At 43.9% G+C, this 19,102-nt stretch overlaps 1 protein-coding gene across 3 annotated transcripts in view; it reads right to left on the bottom strand.

Moving 5' to 3' along the window:
- LOC110337265 (acylcarnitine hydrolase-like) overlaps positions 1-9,922 on the bottom strand; it is a 23,096-nt gene extending 13,174 nt beyond the window's left edge. The window contains exons 1-12 of one of the 3 annotated variants that reach the window (XM_029532391.1): positions 9,847-9,922; positions 8,818-9,028; positions 6,073-6,214; positions 5,294-5,427; positions 4,954-5,212; positions 4,123-4,221; positions 3,718-3,858; positions 3,507-3,587; positions 3,136-3,280; positions 2,640-2,777; positions 2,113-2,185; positions 1,436-1,517 (exon numbers count right to left, since the gene is read on the bottom strand). In XM_029532391.1, the coding sequence (XP_029388251.1) occupies positions 1,436-1,517; positions 2,113-2,185; positions 2,640-2,777; positions 3,136-3,280; positions 3,507-3,587; positions 3,718-3,858; positions 4,123-4,221; positions 4,954-5,212; positions 5,294-5,427; positions 6,073-6,214; positions 8,818-9,028; positions 9,847-9,922 (1,581 nt within the window). Of the gene's footprint in view, positions 1-1,330; positions 1,518-2,112; positions 2,186-2,639; positions 2,778-3,135; positions 3,281-3,506; positions 3,588-3,717; positions 3,859-4,122; positions 4,222-4,953; positions 5,213-5,293; positions 5,428-6,072; positions 6,215-8,817; positions 9,029-9,846 lie in introns of those variants that run through there. The other 2 variants (XM_021220074.1, XM_029532392.1) reach the window with 2 other exon arrangements.
- Positions 9,923-19,102: the final 9,180 nt, after the last annotated feature.

Raw genomic sequence — 19,102 nt, 5'->3', positions numbered from 1 at the left:
GGGGGGGGGTTTGAGTGCTATGGTGTGGAGGTACTTGCATCATAACAAGCTCAGAGATGTGGCAGGAGATCCTTAAATGCATGTATGTTTTGTTCAACTAGCCCAGACTCATTAACATAGAAACAGCATTTCTTCCCTAGGACAACACAACTCTTTGCTCAACTGTCTGCAGGCTGGACGCTCTCCTGTTTTGTAAGGCAACCCCCACTAGGGAGGTTACCTGCAGTTAAAGGGACTAGAAGCTGTCCAAGGTGGAAGCCATGGTCTGGTCAAGCTTGTCCTGAAAGTCAACAGTCAGATGGTGTCTTTGAATGCTATTCCAGTGGTTCCCATGGTACTCAGCGAGACTGAGACATAGTCCAAGAAGATCTAAACCTCCCTTTTCTTTTGGTCCCCTCTCAGCTATAAAGCAAGTTCTTCTGGCTCATAGGCATAAACCTAGGGAACAATCATTACAGGAGTGCAGAAACCTTGAAAAGGGGGTTAACACAGGAAGTTGTAATGTTGTTGCACCAAAGAAAGGCAGGAGCGTTAACACACATTGACTTGGTGACTGTGAGGTTATAAGAACACATTCGGGGGGGATCTCCACTCCTGGGCCCTCACTGCCTGATCTGCCTGCAATCGCAGCCTTCGAATTCTGAGAAGGGAAGCAAGGCAGGAATGGCTGCAGGTGAGACGACCTCAGGCATCATGACCATGTCTAGAACAGAATCTCGGAAGACAGCTTTGATGAGACAGCTCGATTTAATGGAGGGAACAAAGGATATTTAAAGCATTGGAGAGTATGGAAGGGGTCTTTGCTGTGAGAGTACCTCAAAGGCAGGTACCTGAGTACATAAGGAGGAATTCCAAGTGCTGCAGACATGACCTCATAAGGTTCCAGGGTAGGAGGGAGAAGTCCTACTTCTTCTAAACTCAGGGAAAAAAAAATCTCTGGGGTTTGGACACACCTCAAACCCACTCTTACTTTAGGATGGCCCCCAGAGTCCCACAGATACCTGGCCACACACTTAAAGAAGTCATAGAGAAGAAGAGGGTGAGAATGAGAGATTAAGCAAGCAAGAATAAAGGGGCCTAGTTCCAGTGAACTCTGAAAGGAGATGGGGCATTGTGGGGCTCACAAATCTACAGTTATGGAAGCACTTACCGAGTGGGTCTAACCAACGGTGACCCGGCTTGATAAAGAGTCACATGCAGAGAATTTGTGATAAATAAGAAAAACACAAGTACAGAGGCTTTGTGAATATTAGAATCAACTCAGGTATCAATATGTGTTGGGAACCTGAAGCTGACTTGATCAGCAGTCAGCCTCACACAACATTCCTTACTATATATCTTTGTGCATATTTTCAGATCTATTTAACTCCTGAATCTTCTGGGGCAGAATCTTAGTCCAGAACTGCAGCTTTCTGGCCTTCAGTGCTCGGCCCACAGCAGTCTGGATGTCCAGCTGTAGATACTTCTCATCTTGGTTCAGCATGGGCCAGTAGGGTAGATCCTCACTGTTGGGGTTCCTGTGGATATGCCACCAAGAAAAGAAGGGTGAGATCACTCTGGTCCAAAGCCTGATCCCATGTTTTGGGTCATGGCAGTGGAACAAGGAGGACAGTGGTTAAGGGAACTAGTGGGAAAGGTGTCGTGATATGCACATACAAGTGTCACTTGCTAGTTTCTGTTTCATGTGGGAGAAGGCTACGCGAGCTCTTTTATGTCTCCCTCTAGGAGGCAAGATCTAAAGAGCAGTATCACCGCACCACACCCCAGCAGCTAGGAAATCGCGGGATGACCAGTATCTGACAACTACAGAGTATTCATATAAATGGGTTATTGTGTAAGAAGACTCCATCATGTCATCAAAGAGCCATGCATGCTAAGAAAGTCACCATCTGCCGGGCATGGTGACGCACGCCTTTAATCACAGCACTCAGGAGGCAGAGGCAGGCGGATTTCTGAGTTCGAGGCCAGCCTGGTCTACAAAGTGAGTTCCAGGACAGCCAGGGCTATATAGAGAAACCTTGTCTCGAAAAAAAAAAAAAAAAGTCACCATCTAAACTTGAGCCCTAGTTAGAGACCCACAATCGACATGTTGGGAAAGAGGTGAGTTCTCACCCGTGTCTTGCAAAGTTGGCCCAGTACTTCATCATCCTCTTGTTCAGCAGCTTTTCCTCCTCAGTGATGTCAACTGGAGCCATGAAAAAGACAAAATCCAAGCATATGCCACCTCACACAACACTCACAATCCCAACTGTTTTTTGGATCCCAAATTACTGGTTTGCTGCCTCGCTTCTTCATTATCCAGTAACAAAGATCCATGTGAGCCTCTAACTGAACTCCTGCCCCAATGCACTGTTAGATCCTCTATCACAGGCTAGACTGGGAAGGGTACAGATTCTAAACTGGTTATAGATTTTTGGGCCCTGATATGGTACACATTTGATTTTGTCCTCTCCCAGAACATAGATTTTGCTCAAATGAACTGAGACCTCAGCAGTTACCTAGAAAGTCATCTGGGACCTCATTCAGTTAAAATAACAACAACAACAACAACAACAACAACAACAATAATAATAATAATAATAATAATGATAATAATAATAATAATAATAATAATAATAATAATAATAATAAAGACTCACGTTTCATCCCAAAAAGCATGGACCCAAAGACAAAAGGAACCTCATCAGCATGATCAGCCTTCACGTGGGGTGGCCTGACATCCTTGAGGAAGCTGGATTGATGTTGGAATTCATAGAAGTAGACAGGGGCATGGGAACCTGGAGGAGGGACAAAGAGTGACATAGTGGCCCCTCACTTAAATTTTTTTCTGATTCATATGTGGTGACAAGATACCTTGATAAAAAAGTTACCAGGAATCACAAAAGTTAGATGGGAGAGGGAGCCCCAAGCAGGAGCACTGGCAATGGAAAAGCCCTTGGCTAATCAGTGCCCATGGTCTTCCCAGCTCAGTGCCTTTGTTAAGTCAATAGAGTATCAGCAACCCATTTTCTTTCCTGTACCCTGATTTCACTCTCTTAACCTAGACATGAGGAGACCTGAACACTAATACTCCCCAGTTCTCTCCAATGTCCCCCATCTCTGACCTCCCCTAAGCCTTGACACAGATGTACTCACGCTGAAAATGTGCTACTTGGAGTGCAGGGACCACGAACACAAAGTCTCCCATCATCTCTCTGAACTGTGCTTGGAGGGTCTGGGCGTCCTCGGTGTCCCCCATGTACTCTTCCATCAGCAGGTCACCACACTCAGGAGGCAGCATCTACACCAACGAGATCAGGAACAATGAAGCTGGCATACTGTGGGTTGGGTAGGCAACCACCTTCAGTATTAGGAGAATGGCGCCGGGGTGACCTAGGGTAAAAAGATTCATGATCTGAGTTAACCCCATACCAAATCATACGTATATACTGATTTTTATTAGTAGGGACACTGTCAGAGGAAGTATGAAGGATCTGACTATTTGGACAGAACCAGAAACATCTCACCAGTTCTGCTGCTGTATCCTTCAGAACAGCCTGCAGATTCTCTCTGGTTATTTGCTTTATCATCTGAGCAGAGCCCATGATCTGGGAGGCAGAAGACAGTATTAAGTGTGGGGTCTGGTGAACTTGGATTGAAGATGTATTGAGTTTCCATCAATACATCTGCTTAGCATATGAGTCTTTAGGCTCCCAGAGGATTGGAATTGTGCCTCACCCTGGGGATTGTCCAACCATACTCATCATTGTTGACACCAATGATGCTGGGGACAGGGTGAAAATCCTCAGATGCCAACAACTCTTTGGGATGTCTGGGTAGGAACTCTCCATCTGCCACAGCAGGAATCAGTATGAAGACCTGTGAGGCATTAGAGATCAATACTGAGGGTTAATGAAATAAATATCCTGATGTCCACTGAGTCACTCCACCTTTTTCTCATTTCTCACTAGTTTCAGGGTGATCTGCTCACCCTGCGGGGCAGGAATCTATACTTAGATTAGCCTATCTTGTATTCATTTTACACACAGAACTGAAAGAACACAAAGGCATAAGGATGAGGTATTTGGTTCAGAATCCCACATCATGTAGACCAGGTTCTTCCAGACACACAATTCTCCCAACCTTGTTAACAGCCAGAATCTCTGCTTCACTCTTGCCTCTCAGACAGCGCACCAGGGCCTGTGAATCCGTGGCCTCACATCCAGAGCGCTTGGCCACCGTCTGCAAAGGGAATGAGGCAAGAAGAAGAGTTCTCAATCCAATTCGATGCTGTTGTACCTAATTCCCACACTATAGTGTGTTTTGTGTGGATTGGAATAAAAACACATTGTTCCCATTGTGCAATTGGTCAAAGGTAACAGCGGGCATCGGGACCCTTTCTACCTTTACACCTGTTCTTTTTGTTTAGGGTAGCTTTGTTTTCTCCATTGACCTTCCTCTATTTTATATATGAGGGTAAGAGTTAAGTCTGTCAAGAATTGTACATGAATATTAGAAGACAAAATATCAGTCTTCCCATACCCCTTATTTGACAGGCTGTCTTTTCTTTTTTTCTGCTTAGACTACCTAAGCTGGTCTGTGACCATCCAGAGATCCCATGCGACCAGAGGAACATCAGGTTTACCACTGCATGTTACTATCTCTAGGCCTTTGGGGATTCTGGGTATTTGAACTAACGTATTCAGGCTTGTACTCCAAGCACTTTTAAAAATCAATGAAGTGGCTTCCAAGCACATGCTTACTTATTTTGTCAATGGTAGAAGCTTCAAGGGCTAGTTTGCTGGTCAGATAACATAGTCACTAAGTATGAAGTAGAGTTGAGTAGATGCTAACCCCTGAGTTTCTCTGAAATTATTGGCAAGAAACTATCTTCCATGGTCCTTGATTTTCCCAATGAACAGAACACCAAAGTACCAGAATGTAAAGACTGAGCAGCAGTGTTGGAGCACTTACAGTGGAGACCATTGCAGAGGTGTTGGAGATAAGGTAAGGCAGCAGGGCCACTCCACTCTCCATAATGGCACCACGGAAGAGCCCTTGGGACATGGGGGACACAACAAGTGAAGACACACTTGTGCCACCTGCAGACTCGCCAAAAATAGTGACCCAGTCAGGGTTGCCACCAAAGTGGGCGATGTTCTGCTGGACCCAGCGTAGGGCAGCCACTTGGTCCAGGTATCCCCAGTTGCCTCTGGCATGCTCATCTCCAGTGCTGAGAAGTGGAAGGGACATGGATCAAAGGTCTGTCTAGGTTGTGATCAGCAATCATTGCCTAGCCCAGCCCTAGACTCACCTGAAGAAACCCAGGACACCCAGACGATACTGGATAATGACCACCACCACATTCTCAGTGGCTGCCAGCACGGATCCATCATACATGGAGGCCATGCCTGCAACCAGTCCACCACCATGGATCCACACCATCACCTGGAGAAGTCAAGAGAGATGCCAGGAAGCTCCTAGTCTGTTCAAGCTCTCTGGTCTGCTTACTAGAATATCAACTGCTGTGTTTCTGGGCAGCTACAGAAATACATAAAAATCATCAGGACTTCAGGCCCTTGGGCACAGCCAGGGGCCTCTAGTAGCTTCTAGTCCCAATTCTCACCATGTGTTGCACTTTGAATTAATGCCTCTATGGATAGGGTGATGTCATCATTACTCAGAGTTTTCACAGTAGAACGAAGAGGGGTGTCTCCATGGATATCTCTCCAGATTAAAAAATGGAAAGGATCCTCGGCCCTCATTGTCACAACAGATCATCCAAAAGGATTAAGTTTGAGTGACCTCAGTGTTGAGGCCTTGAGCCCCTAAGTGGTTCTGCAGAGCACGAGTTGTACAGTGAGTTCTGGTTTTTATCAAGAGCTAGAGCCTTTGATGGTTTGGTGGCCTAGCGCTTTGTCCCATACCCAGGTTTCAGCTGCATCGTGTGGCTGGCATAGCCTTCTTTGACCCAAGTAAGGTAAGACTTTCATCAGGCTCCACCCTGCAATGGAACTCAGGTTGCTTTCGTCCCTTCTAATCTTGAAAAAAAAAAATGCCCTCTCCCCACTCTGGCCATGACCTGACACTCACAGGCAGGTTAGAGCCCTCATGGGTGTGGGCTGGCGTGTGGATGTTGAGATACAGGCAGTCCTCAGACATAGGGAAGGGAAACAGGTTCAGTTTCATCTCCTTCAGGCCCTCTGGATACAGTAGTTCAAGGTTTTGTGGACACCTAATGAAAAGAGCAGACGGACATTCCAAGACATGGATGGTGATCAAAACCCAATGTGAGTTTGGAGATTTTGTTTAAGCCACATGGAGCTGCTGCTCCTCGTGGTGCCTGTGAACTCATATTCTCTCTCTAAGGCCTTTCCACCCAGTGAAAAGGCCACAGGGCCTGTGAAAGCTGTGTCAGAGCCAGATTTTTAGGGAGACTGCCAGTCGTGTGGAGCCTGGGATTTATCTTTCTGAGTCTGGGATAGAGAAACATCTAGGTGTCAATTTGGAAATGAATGGCTGTCTGTAGTGACGTTCATGGGATTGTATTAGAATAAAAAAAAAAAAAAAAAAAAAAAGTGAGCTAAGTATTACCAGGCACGCAAGCATTTTCTAGTCTCTGTTCCTGGGTGAGGATGTGATGTGAGCAGCTCCTGTAGTTTTGATTCTCTGTGTTTACCCAAAGGATGGATTGTAATCTGGAGCCTCTAATAGTAGCTTTCTCCCCTAAGTTGCTTTTGTTGGTACTTTATTACAGCAACAGAAAACAATCTAAAATCCCCATATTAGAGTGTTGGATTCAAACAGCCACTGGAGGATTCAGTGGACAATGCTGCCCTAAAGGGTAGTGAGTAATCCTTCATCACATGTGCAGACTCTCAAGGAACTTCTCTTGTCTGCAGTATCTCCAGCGGGAGTTGGTTATATACACTTGTTTCCTGGTTAATGGCACTTGGCCCAATAGGTTGTCATAGTGACCGTGAGGGTGGAGTTAGCAAGTATTGATCATTGTCTCACTTCTTAGTTATCTGAAGGAGTATATTCTTCTGGATTCAGGGATGACCAATGCCTAATAGGTCACATTAACTCCTTCCTGGAGATCCCTCCCTTGAGACACAGAACATCGGGCTTAATTTGAATCTGTGAGAAATTTTATCCTTGTTCTTCTCAATGGTGCCTGCAGTTCAGTATCATCCTGAGTAGAGTGGGCTGACCTTGGAAACTGCTGCTAATTCCTGTGGAGGGAGTGCCTACCAACACGGAGGCACCTGCCACCTAAACCCTGAGCAGCATGCCTGTATCTAACATGCTGCATACGCAGGAAGGTTCTGTGAGACAGTTCAGAATGAGAGTACTTTCAGACCTTGCCACACTGCAGCTGTGTGCCAGGATGGAACAACGGCTACTCCTGCTTCTGTGTGCCTAGATACCAAGGCAGGCATTGTGACTGGAAAATGGATAAGTATGTTTCTTACCCCTGTGTGACTGGTGCTGTGTGCCTCAATGTATAGGAATATATGCATGTGTCTGTTCTCAATAGTATTTTGGTATAAACTGAGTTGGAAATTCATGACTGTGGATCCCAGCCATGTCTATATGGTGCCACATGTCAGGATGCTCTTGGGGCTCCCTTCTGTACTATGCGCCTGGATCCCTTGGAGACCCCTGTGGATTCAACTTTGATGAATGTGCCACTCAGACATATCTACATGGAGGTCTGTGTGTGGATAGTGGAAACAATACAGTGTCTACCGAGGTACTGGATTCACAGGAACACACTGTGAGACCTTGATGCCTCTGTGTTGACCAAAGCCTTGTCACAATGAAACAACCTGCGAAGACACTGTTGACATCTATATTTGTCACTGCTGACCTGAGTACACAGATGTCCTTTGTGAGACAGACATAAATGAATCTAGTAGCAACCCCTGCCAATTTAGGGGGGGGGGGGGAATGGTCCGAGCTATTCTCAGAAGATCTATTCAGACATATTGCAGGCCTGCTTTCCTCCTTGGAGCTTCAGGCTATATTTGTTTCTGTCAGCTTGGATTCACAGACAGAAGCCTAGCGTAACTGTAACTCTGAGAGGCTTCGCCCAGCAGCTGATCAACACAGATGCAGAGACCCACAGCCAACATTAGACGGAGCTTGGGAAGTCTTGTGGAAGAGTTGGGGGAAGGATTGAAGAACCCACAGAGGATAGGGACTCCACAAGAAGACCAGCAGTGTAAACTAACCTGGAGTTTTGGCAACTCTCAGAGACTGAACCACCAACCGAAGAGGATGTAGAGGCTGGATCTAGGTCCTCTGCACATTTGTAGCAGATGTGCAGCTTGGTCTTCATGTAGGTCCCCAACAATGCAAGCAGGGCCTTATCCTGACTTCATTGCCTGCATCTGGATCCTACTCCCCTAACTGGGCCAGCTTGTCTGGCCTCAGTGGGAGAGGATACATATAGTCCTGCAGTGGCCCAAGGTGCCAGCGTGGGTTACTTCACTGTAAGGGACCCCCTCCCCTTCTTCGAGGTGAAGGGGAGGGGAATGGAAGAGGGGCTACATAAGGAGGCGCTGGGGGGAGAGGGGGAACTGGGATCAGATATAATGTGAATAGATTAATTAATGGAAAAAATAGTACCTGCATCTAGCTCCCTATGAGTGCCAAGATAGAAGCCAGGCCCAATTGTTCTTCTCAGCCTTAGCACATCACCAGAAAAACGCATAGGGCGCTCATCCCCCCACAAGAGAAAACTGCTGTGTAGCTGAGATGGGTGAGACACTTCAGCATGGCCCAGAACCCAGAGCAGAGTCTGCCTGAAACCCTCTGGGTCCCATAACTTACATGGCCGGCTGTGAGGTCCCATCTCTCACACCACTCCATGGCTCAGGGACCTCAGGAGGTGCAAAGCGCAGGGGTCCTACAGGAGGCTTGGCAAAGGGGATTCCCAGGAAGGTGTGCACAGCGATGTCAGTGTCCTTCACGTGGACGAGCCTGCCTCGGACCTGGCCAGTGTGTGTGTTTCTGATGGGGCTGGCCTCTGGCGAGTTGTGACCTGGTGGAGAGATGCCATCTGGGTTAGTTTTCCATAATCAGCTGACAGAATATTGTGAGATTCCCATCTCATTGTTACCAGAGCACAGGAGAAGGATACCCAGGGTACCCCAATTCACCTGTGGGGTATGAATGTGGGGGTTAGCCTATCCCTCAGGGCCAGGAACCTTTCCTCTTACCCCTTTGAAGGGTCCCAGAGCACTTCTCTAGTTAAAGAGGTCACCAACTCAGAGCCATTTGGCCACATGAATTCATGATTATTAGCACTGTTATCCAAAGCTCAGTAGTAGTTACAGTCATAGCCAGACACCGAGGAGGGAAAAATACCTCCCCATTTTTCCTTGAATTGCCTGTTATTCTCACCAAAGCTCCTAATACTAAACTGCTTCTTCCGTATAGAGCTATCTTAGATGTCTCTGGCCCTCTAGATGCTAGTGGGTCCCCAAAATGTGTGTGCTTTTGTCGAGGAATTGGTAGGCATGTTTCTCATATTTTTATCTATTGCACCAGTCCTCAACCTGTGGGACACGACCATTGGAAAACACATATTTCTGATGCTCTTAGGAATTGAGAAACCACTCAAAAGCAACATTACAGTTAGGAAGTTGTAATGAAAATAAACATATGTCTGGGTGGTTCTCCTACCATCAGAAATATGGGGTGTTTCAATGGCCGTGACCCACAGGTTGAGAACCACTATGCCTTGTTTCCATCAGCCCTGCCCTCCATGCCTTCCCTCCCAGAGGACCTCAGTTCGACCTGCAGAACTTGGCAGCTCTGACTCCAGTCATTCCCCATTGCCAGTTTACTGAGCCTCACCCTGCACAGGGACGAGGAGAAGCAGGAGTCCAAAGAGCACAGCATCCATCCAGCTGTGCAGTGGGTTCCGAGGCATGGCCGGCTTTCAGGCTCTGAGTCTGTGCTGCTAGGAGGACCACGTTTCATAAACAGGAAACAGAATGTGTAAGTCTTGCTCAGGCAGGTATTTAAACCAAAATTTGTAGGTGGGGAACCTGTGGTCGATCAAAGTTCTCCTTGCAGGAGACGTGATTAGGGAAAAAGTGATAGGCGCCAACGGCCAGGGGTCAGGGCAAAGTCACCTCTGCTGTTTCTGTTCTGTCTTTGTTCTTATGGAAAAGCACAGCATGAATTCTGAAATTCATCTGGGATACCAAAAACCCTGTCCCCTCACCTGGGCAGAGAGCTGTAACAGGAGAAGCCAAATGGCTTCTATGAGGTCACAGTAAGATGTCACAGGAGAGATGGGCAAATGCAGGAGCTTTGAGGGTGACCTACATCCTTAAAACACCTGAGTTTTGAAGACTCAGTTTACTGAGCCTGCTTCCAGGGTCCCTGGTCCCTACAATCATCTTAGGATCTGCATGAACCCTCTCCCCCTTAGGTCACCCTTTTTTCAACAAGACACACTGACATTCTGGTGGTTTTAGGGTCCCCAGCCCCTGTTCTCTCCATTGTTGTGATGTGTCTCCTCTAGTGGCCAGCTCCTGCCAAGATCAACTTCACACTCACTCATCCAATTAACAAATCACTGTGTTTGCCTTTACTGTACTCCTGGGCATGTGCATGTGTGGATGCTCCCAAACCGTCTATGGTTCATATATGGAGGTTAAAGAATTTGTGTTAAGTCCATCTTCCATCGTGTCAATCTCAAGGCAGAACTGAGGTCATCATAATTGGAGGAACGTTCTCTTACCACACCCAGATCAATCTTATTCTTATCCATATGACCAGTCTTTAGTGGAGCCTTAATAGCTCCAACACTGGTCAATCTATGATAAAGCTGATATAAAAATCTAAAAATAGAAGTTTCAGAATTACAAAGAACCCCGACAGGATGTATCAAATGAAGGATCAGGAGCCCATATCCAGTCCAGCCTGATCCTTGGAGGAAGTGTTGTGGCTATCAGTGTCAGACAGCCTTTACTACCACTGCAAGTTGACCTTGGCTCCTAATTATAGTTGCCATCATAATTATCCAAATGATAATCCAGAGCCTGCAGTATGGCATTACAGAACTTCTTCCTTGTGTCTCTGACTGCTTCCCTGGCAAATCCCAGCATGGTTTTTCCTTCCTTCTCTAATTAACAGGGGATTCCTTGATTCAATGTCACCCCTCCAATACACTCTTGTCCTCTCTGTGGTCCTAGCCTTTCTTGGTAGCTGTTCTCTCTACACCAAGTTCCCTGACCAAAGAATTGCTAGACCACGAGGGCTGAGAAGTTCCCAGTGCGTCCAATCTCGGGATGGAGAAGTCAGATCCCAATGGATGCTGGGCATCCCTGTGCTTCTTAATCCCAGACATTTCTGTAGCTCAGCTCAGGAAATCCCTGTGCGCTCCGCTCCTCACTGCACCATCACTCAGAGGCTCCATGTTGATGATGGCCATGGCCACATTGAAAATGTGAAATGAAGAAGACACTCAGGTTCTGCTCTGTGGAAGGAGTGAGTGAGCTTGGAGAGCCTGAGAGATAAACAGAGATATAAGAACAGCAAGAGAAATGGACGCAGGTACACACATACACACACACATATACACACACATACACACACACAGAGAGAGAGAGAGAGAGAGAGAGAGAGAGAGAGAGAGAGAGAGAGAGAGAGAGAATGTAGATGTTTAGCTCCATGAAAATGCATTGAATGACATACTTCTATATGCCCATTCACTATAACCAAATTTAAGATCCATAGATCCACGTGTTGGCAAAGACATATGGAAACACTAGCACTCTCATACATGGCTAGAGGAATTACAAAATGATAGAGTCGTTATAGATGTCAATTTGACAGTTTCTTTAAAAGTTAAACATGTCTATCCTGTGACTGAGTAATTTGACTTCAGATCCTCAGTTCAAGGAATTGAAGACACCAATCAGAAAGACTCACTCTTTAAAAAGTTCATAAGAGCTCAATTAAAAGCAGTCACAATCAGGTCAGCTAGATATACATCACCTGGGGTGGTGGCTAAAATGTGTTGTATGAATATGTGGAATTATACTGTTAACCAAATGACATAGTTGACTCTCAAAGAGGTTTTATTTAGTAACAGGACCAGTCACAAAGAATTCTTTTACCATGATAAGACAGATGGGGCTCTGATGTTTTCAAATTATATGCAGCTTCCAAACTATAACATCTGAAAGTGGTTGTTCTGGAACAGGGACCAAGCAGTGATTGACATAGAGAATAATAGTGAAAGAAATAGTCTCATACTTAAGTGTAGGTGGTTGGATATTTCATATATTTATGCAAAATGTACTCATCTACACTGGTAAATGAGCAAATTTGGAAGCATAGGAATCATTACATGACAAAGCTTAAAGGAAGAGCTTCTCAGCCCAGCTGCTGAACCAAGGCTAAGGATACTTCCATCTCTCCCTGGTATTTGGGATGTGTACTATAAGAATTATCCCATCCAACACAGGGCCCCCAATGGAGGAGTTAGAGAAAGTACCCAAGGAGCTGAAGGGGTCTGCAGCCCTATAGGTGGAACAACAATATGAACCAATCAGTACCCCCAGAGCTCCTGTCTCTAGCTGCATATGTAGTAGAAGATGGCTTAGTTGGCCATCATTGGGAAGAGAGGCCCCTTGGTCTAGCAAACTCTATATGCCCCAGTACAGGGGAACGCCAGGGACAAAAGTGGGAGTGAGTGGGTAGGGGAACAGGGTAGGGGGAGGGTATAGGGGACTTTGGGGACAGCATTTGATATGTAAATGAAGAAAATATCTAATTAAAAAAAAGTTTTAAAAAAAGAATTATCCCATCCATAATATGAGTTATAAATTTAGTGTCTTCCCTCACACTCTCTGGGCTTCCAGGCCCTGTCTAGGCAGATGATTTGTCTCTTCTTAGCTCCCTCTCTGAGGAATAGCTGGCTATGGAACTGAAAACTTCCCTCCCCCAGCTCTTCCAAGATCAGTGACATAGAAGTAGCTTCTTTATATGATCTGCACAGCCTGGTGTGTCCTTGTACTCCTAGGCAGCTGTGTAGCATGACTTGAGGGAAAGTCCCAAGTTCTCTGTCACCCACTGCACCGTCATTCAAAGGCCCTTCGTTGAGGATGGTGAAGACCTTAGTAAACATGTAGAATGGAAAAGTCTTTCAAATTCTGTGTGTACTACAGAGAGGGTGAATCTGGAATCTTTCATTTTTTAAGCAAGAAGGGAGATAGGGACTAAAGAGTATAGAATCATCTTCAAGGGAATGCCACTAAAACAGAAGAACATAATCAGTGTTGGAAAAGAGATGGAGCCACTGGTGTGCTCACACATGATGGCTGGAGGAGATGGCAAATGGTGTTGTCACTTTGAAAGACAGGTTGACTTTTTTTCAAAAGTTTAGCACATACTTGTTCTGGTATTCAACAAATCTATTATTGTTGATATAGCCTACTTGAATTATCAAGTGTCTGTTCATACCTTTTCCTGTCTGCACCTGAGTTTGCCCTTTGCCTCTATGGCATCTACTGTCAGGTCAACCCAAGCTTACCCTCTACCATGAGGATATTAAGAGTAGAGCCCAGAGTCTGGTGCAACTAGGGGCACAGCCAGCAGAAGTGAGCTGCTCACACATGGTCCTCAGATTTCCATTGTCTGCCTCTGGGCTTGCCCTGCCATTTGTAGGAGCCTTGAGGGAACCCAAGAGTGTCATGTTCCTTGTGGGGGACTGTGGGAACCCAAGAACAACCAGCTTAGGACCCTGCCCCACCAATTTTTCCCAATCTGGTCCTCCTAGGGCACAGCCAGCAGAGATGAATTTGTTCACAGGTGGTCATCTGACTTCTATTGCCTGGGACTGGGTTTGACCTTCTATCCTGAGGAGAATTGGGGGACTCCAAGAGTTTCCTGCTTCCCCATGAAAGTGTGTGATAGCCCCAAGAACAACCAACTTGATACTGCCACACCAATTCCTTACCAGTTGGTACACTTGAGGCACACTCTGCAGAGTTGGGCCCCCTGACCTCCATTGCCTGGCCCATGGCTTCCCCCTGCCTTCTCAAGGAGTCCTGCTGGCATCAGGATCATTTAGCCAACACCAGGGAAAACCAGACAGCCAAAGGACAGCACAAGAACACAATCAACAAGAGTCGGGACCAGCAGAGCCCATCAATTCTGCTACAACATGCCCTGAATATCCTAACAAAACTGAAGCACAAGAAGGTAATCTTCAATTCAATCTTATAAAGATGATACAGTCCTTTAAAGAGGAGATGAATAAATCTCTTAAAGAAATACAGGAAAATACACTCAAATAAGGAAGAGGCCTTTAAAGAGGAAACAAATAAATATAAAGAAATACAGGAAAATACAATAAAATAGGTGAAAGATATGAGTAAAACTGTCTAAGAACAGAAAATGGACATAGAAGTAATAAGGAAAACACAAACTGAGACAATCCTGGAGATGGAAAACCTAGGAAAGAGGGCAGGAACTACAGACACAAACATCACTATCAGAATACAAGAGATGGAAAAGAGAATCACTGGCATAGGAGAAATGATTAATAAATTGATACATCAATCAAAAAGAATGAAAAAATCTAAAAATTCATGACACAATACATTCCAGAAATTTGGGACATTATGAAAAGATCAAACCTAAGATTCCAAGCTCAAAGGCCCAGAAAACATCTTCAACAAAATAATAGAAGAATTTTTCCCTAACCTAAAGCAAGAGATGCTTATAAATGCACAAGAAACTTACAGAACATCAAACAGTCTGGAGCAGAAAATAAAATCCTTCTTGCACATAATAACCACAATACTAAATGTACAGAACAAATAAAACATGTTAATAGCTCTAAGGGGAAAAGGCCAAATAACATACAAAGGCAGACTTATCAGAATTATATCCAACTTATATCTCAACAGAAAAGTTCTAAAAGGTGGAAGGGTCTGACAGATGTCTTGAAGACCTAAGAGTCCACAGATGACAGCCTAGAGTACTATACCCAGCAAAATTTTCAATCACCATAAATGGAGAAACCAAGATATTCAATGACAAAACCAAATTTAAACAGTATCTTTCAACAATCCCAGCACTACAGAAGATACTAGAAAGAAAAATCCAACCCAATGAGATTAACTACACTCAAGAAAACACAAGAAATAAACAATTTCACACCATTAAAATTAAAAAAAGAGAAACAAAAAAAATACACAACTACCACTAACATAAAAAAATAACAGGAATTAACAACTATTGGTCATGAATACCTTTCAACATCAATGGACTCAATTCTCAATAAAAAGACTCATGCTAATAGAACAGATGTGTAAACAGGGTCCACCATTCATCTGTATACAAGAAACACATCTCAGCAAAAACATAGACATATCTCAGAGAAAAGGGCTGGAAAATGGTCTTCCAATCAAACAGACCCAAGAAACAAGCTGGATTAGCCATTCTAACATCTACTAAGATAGACTTTCAACCAAAATTAATCAAAAGAGATGGAGAAGGACTCTATGCTCATCAAAGTAAAATTTCAACAAGAGGACTCAATTCTGAACATCAATGCAACAAATACAAGGACACCCACATTCATTAAAAAAAAAAAAACATTACTAAGGCTTTAATTACACATTGAACCCCTCACATTAATAATAGTGGTAGACTTCAATACCCCACTTTCATTGATGGACAGGCATTGGAGATAAAAAGTAAACAGAGAAATGATGAGATTAACAAAAGTTATGATGGAGTATATGTCAAAAATGTAAATTCAAGCCTGAGATCAATCAATTTGAAATAAAGAAACAATAAAAAAGAATCAATAAAATCAAGAGCTATTTATTTGAGAAAAATCAACGTGATAGACCAACTCTTAACCAAACTAATTAAAAGGCAGAGAGACAGTACTCAAATTAAGAAAATCAGAAATAAAAATGGAGACATAACAACAGACACTGAGGACATTCAAAGAATCATTAGGTCTTACTTCAAAAGTCTATACTTCACAAAATTAGAAAATCTAAATGAAATGGATGATTTTCTAGACAGATACCAATTACCAAAGTTACATTTAAAAAAATCCACCAGAAAACCTCTACAGCTGATAAACACTTTCAGCAAAGTAGCTGAAACAAAATTAGCTCACAAAAATCAGTCACCCTCTTATATAAAAAGACAAGAGACAAAGAAATCAGGGAAATATCTTTCACAATAGCTGAAAATAATATAAAATATCTTGAGCTAACTCAAGATAAAAACTTCAAGTCACTGAAGAAAGAAATTGAAGAACATATCAGAAGATGCAAACATCTTTCATGCTAATGAATTGCTAAGATTAAAATAACAAAACAGTTTTATGAAAAGGAATCTATAGATTCAATGAAACCCCCACAAAAATTCCAGTGCAATTCTTCTTAGAACCAGAAAGGACAATTTCCACTTCATATACACATGTGCATATGCATGCTCAAACACACACACACACACACACACACACACACACACAAAACCCAGATTAGATAAAACAATATGGAATAATAAAAGAACTCCTAGAAGTGTCAGCATTCCAGATTGCAAGTTGTAGTATAAAACTACAAATAATGATAAGAAGAACAAGGAGGAGGAGGAGGAGGAGGAGAAGCAGGAGTAGTAGGAGGAGAATAACAACAGCATGCTATTGGCACCAAATTAGACATGTTTTTATTGGTTATTTTATTTATTTAGATTTCAGATGTTATCCCCTTCCTGGTTTCTCCCCTACAAACCCCCTATCTCATCCTCCCTCCCCTCTGCTTTTATGAGGATGCTCCTCCATCCACCCACCCACACCTACCTCACCTTCCTAGCATTCCCCTACACTGGGGCATCGGGTCTTCACAGGACCAAGGACCTCCCCTCAAATTGGTGCCAGATAAGGCCGTCCTCTGTTACATATTCAGCTGGAGCCATGGATTCCCCCCATGTGTACTCTTTGGTTGGTGGTTTAGTCCTTAGGAGCTGGGGTGAGGGGGTGCAGTCTGGGTGGTTGATATTGTTGTTCTTCCTATGGGATTGCAAACCTCTTCAGCTCCTTCAGTCCTTCCCCTAACTCCTCCATTGGGATCCCCATGTTCAATCCGATGATTGACTACAAGCATCTGCATCTGTATTGGTCAGGTTCTGGCAGAGCCTCTCAGGAGAGAGCTATATCAGGCTCCTGTCAGCAAGCACTACTTGGCATCAGCAATAGTGTCTGGGTTTGGTGGCAACATGTGGGGTGGATCCTCAGGTAGGGAATAAATAGAAGTGAACTGAAGACTCAAACATAACTTCACATACCTATGGACACATGATTTCTGACAAAGAGGTCAAAAGTACACACTGGGTAAAAAAACATCTTCAACAAATGGAGCTGGTCAAGTGGATGGATGGATGTAGACAAATCCAATTCGATCCATATTTATCACCATGCACAAAAAATCAACTCCAAGTGGATCAAAGCCATCATTGTCATCGTCATCGTCAACATCAACAACAACAACAACAAGAAAAAGAAAGATACATTGAATCTGATAGAAAAGAAAGTGGGGAGTAGCCTTGAACTAATTGGCAAAGGAAAGGAGTTTTTGAACAAAACATCATTAGCACTAAGATCAGCAATTAATAAATGGGAGCTCATGGATCTGGGAACTTCACATAGCAGAAGACACTGTTGTTCAGACGGAGAGACAGCCAACTGAGTGGGATGAAATGTTTACCAATTACACATCGGGCAGAGGGTTAACATCCAAAATATATAAAGAACTCAAGAAAGTAAATATCAAGGAAGCAATTAACCCAATTAAAAGTGGGATACAGATCTAAACCAATAATTCACAATAGAAGAAATTCAGATGGCAGAAAAACACTTAGACAATCTTCAACATCCTTAGCTATCAGGGAAATGTAAATCAGAAGTACTTTGGGATTTCATCTTACACCTGTGGCAATGGTGAAGATAAAACAAATGACACCTCATGCTGGTGAGGATGTGGAGTAAGAGTTACTGATAAGAGTGAACCCTGTACCAGCCTTATTAAATCAGTGTGGCAGCTCCTAGGGGAGATGGAAATTAATCTACATCAAGATCCAGCTGTACTACTCTAGGGCATATACCCAAAGGTGATTCATTCTGCCACGGAGACACTTACTTGCTCAACCATGCTCACTGCTAATCTATTTATAATAGCATGAAATTGGAACCAACCCAGATGTCCCTCAACAGATGAATGGATAAAGAAAAGTGGTTCATTTTCACAACAGAGTATTACCCAGCAATAAAAAAAAAAAAAAAAAAAGGTATGGCATCCTGAAATTTGCAGGCAACTAGATGGAACAAGAATAAATTATCCAGGGTGAAGTATCCAACCCGGATTCATAAAGTCAGGAATTATATTTATTTGCTTATATGTAGAAATTAGCTGTGTGGTCAATGATAAGCAAACTACTATCCATAGACCCACAGAGGTAGGAATAGAGCAAGAGACTAGAGGGGATGGAGTGATGTTATTAGGAAAGGGCAATGTAATAGATAAATATGGACTGAAGCAGAGAAGGAATTGAAAGTTAAAGTAATGAGGGTAAGCAGGGGTGTTGAAGGAGGGAATACAGGGGAGAGAGAGAGAGCGCGCGCGTGAGAGAGAGCGCTAAAGGGTATTTTAAGGATAGTATGGAAACTTAAAACAGTAAATACATTCTAAAATATGTACATATATGATGGTGATCCAAATGAACTTGCCAAATAATGGGGGGGGGGGGGGGAGACAGAGTATCAACTGGCCATCTTTTGTCAGCAAATGAAGCTTCAAGTGTCAAAATTAAGTTACATCTAATTCAGTTGTAATTGGGTTGTTAGCCAAAAAAGCCCCATGGGAATCCCCAAACAAGCCGGGCTACTCCTCATATCATAGATTGCTCTCCACAAACTGACAGCAAGGTCTCACTGCTGACGACAACACCTAAACAAGTCATTGAACACAGAGAGGTCCAGCTGGTACCTGCATAGCACCCTCGCCCCAAAATTCTTTGGTACAAAATGGTACTCTTGCACAGTTCCAAAGAGGGACAAACATCAAACCAG

The sequence above is a fragment of the Mus pahari genome, chromosome 20 (assembly GCF_900095145.1).
Source record: "Mus pahari chromosome 20, PAHARI_EIJ_v1.1, whole genome shotgun sequence".
NCBI lineage: Eukaryota > Metazoa > Chordata > Mammalia > Rodentia > Muridae > Mus > Mus pahari.
Note: the sequence above shows the minus strand (reverse complement) of the source record. Positions and strands in the feature narration are given on the sequence as shown.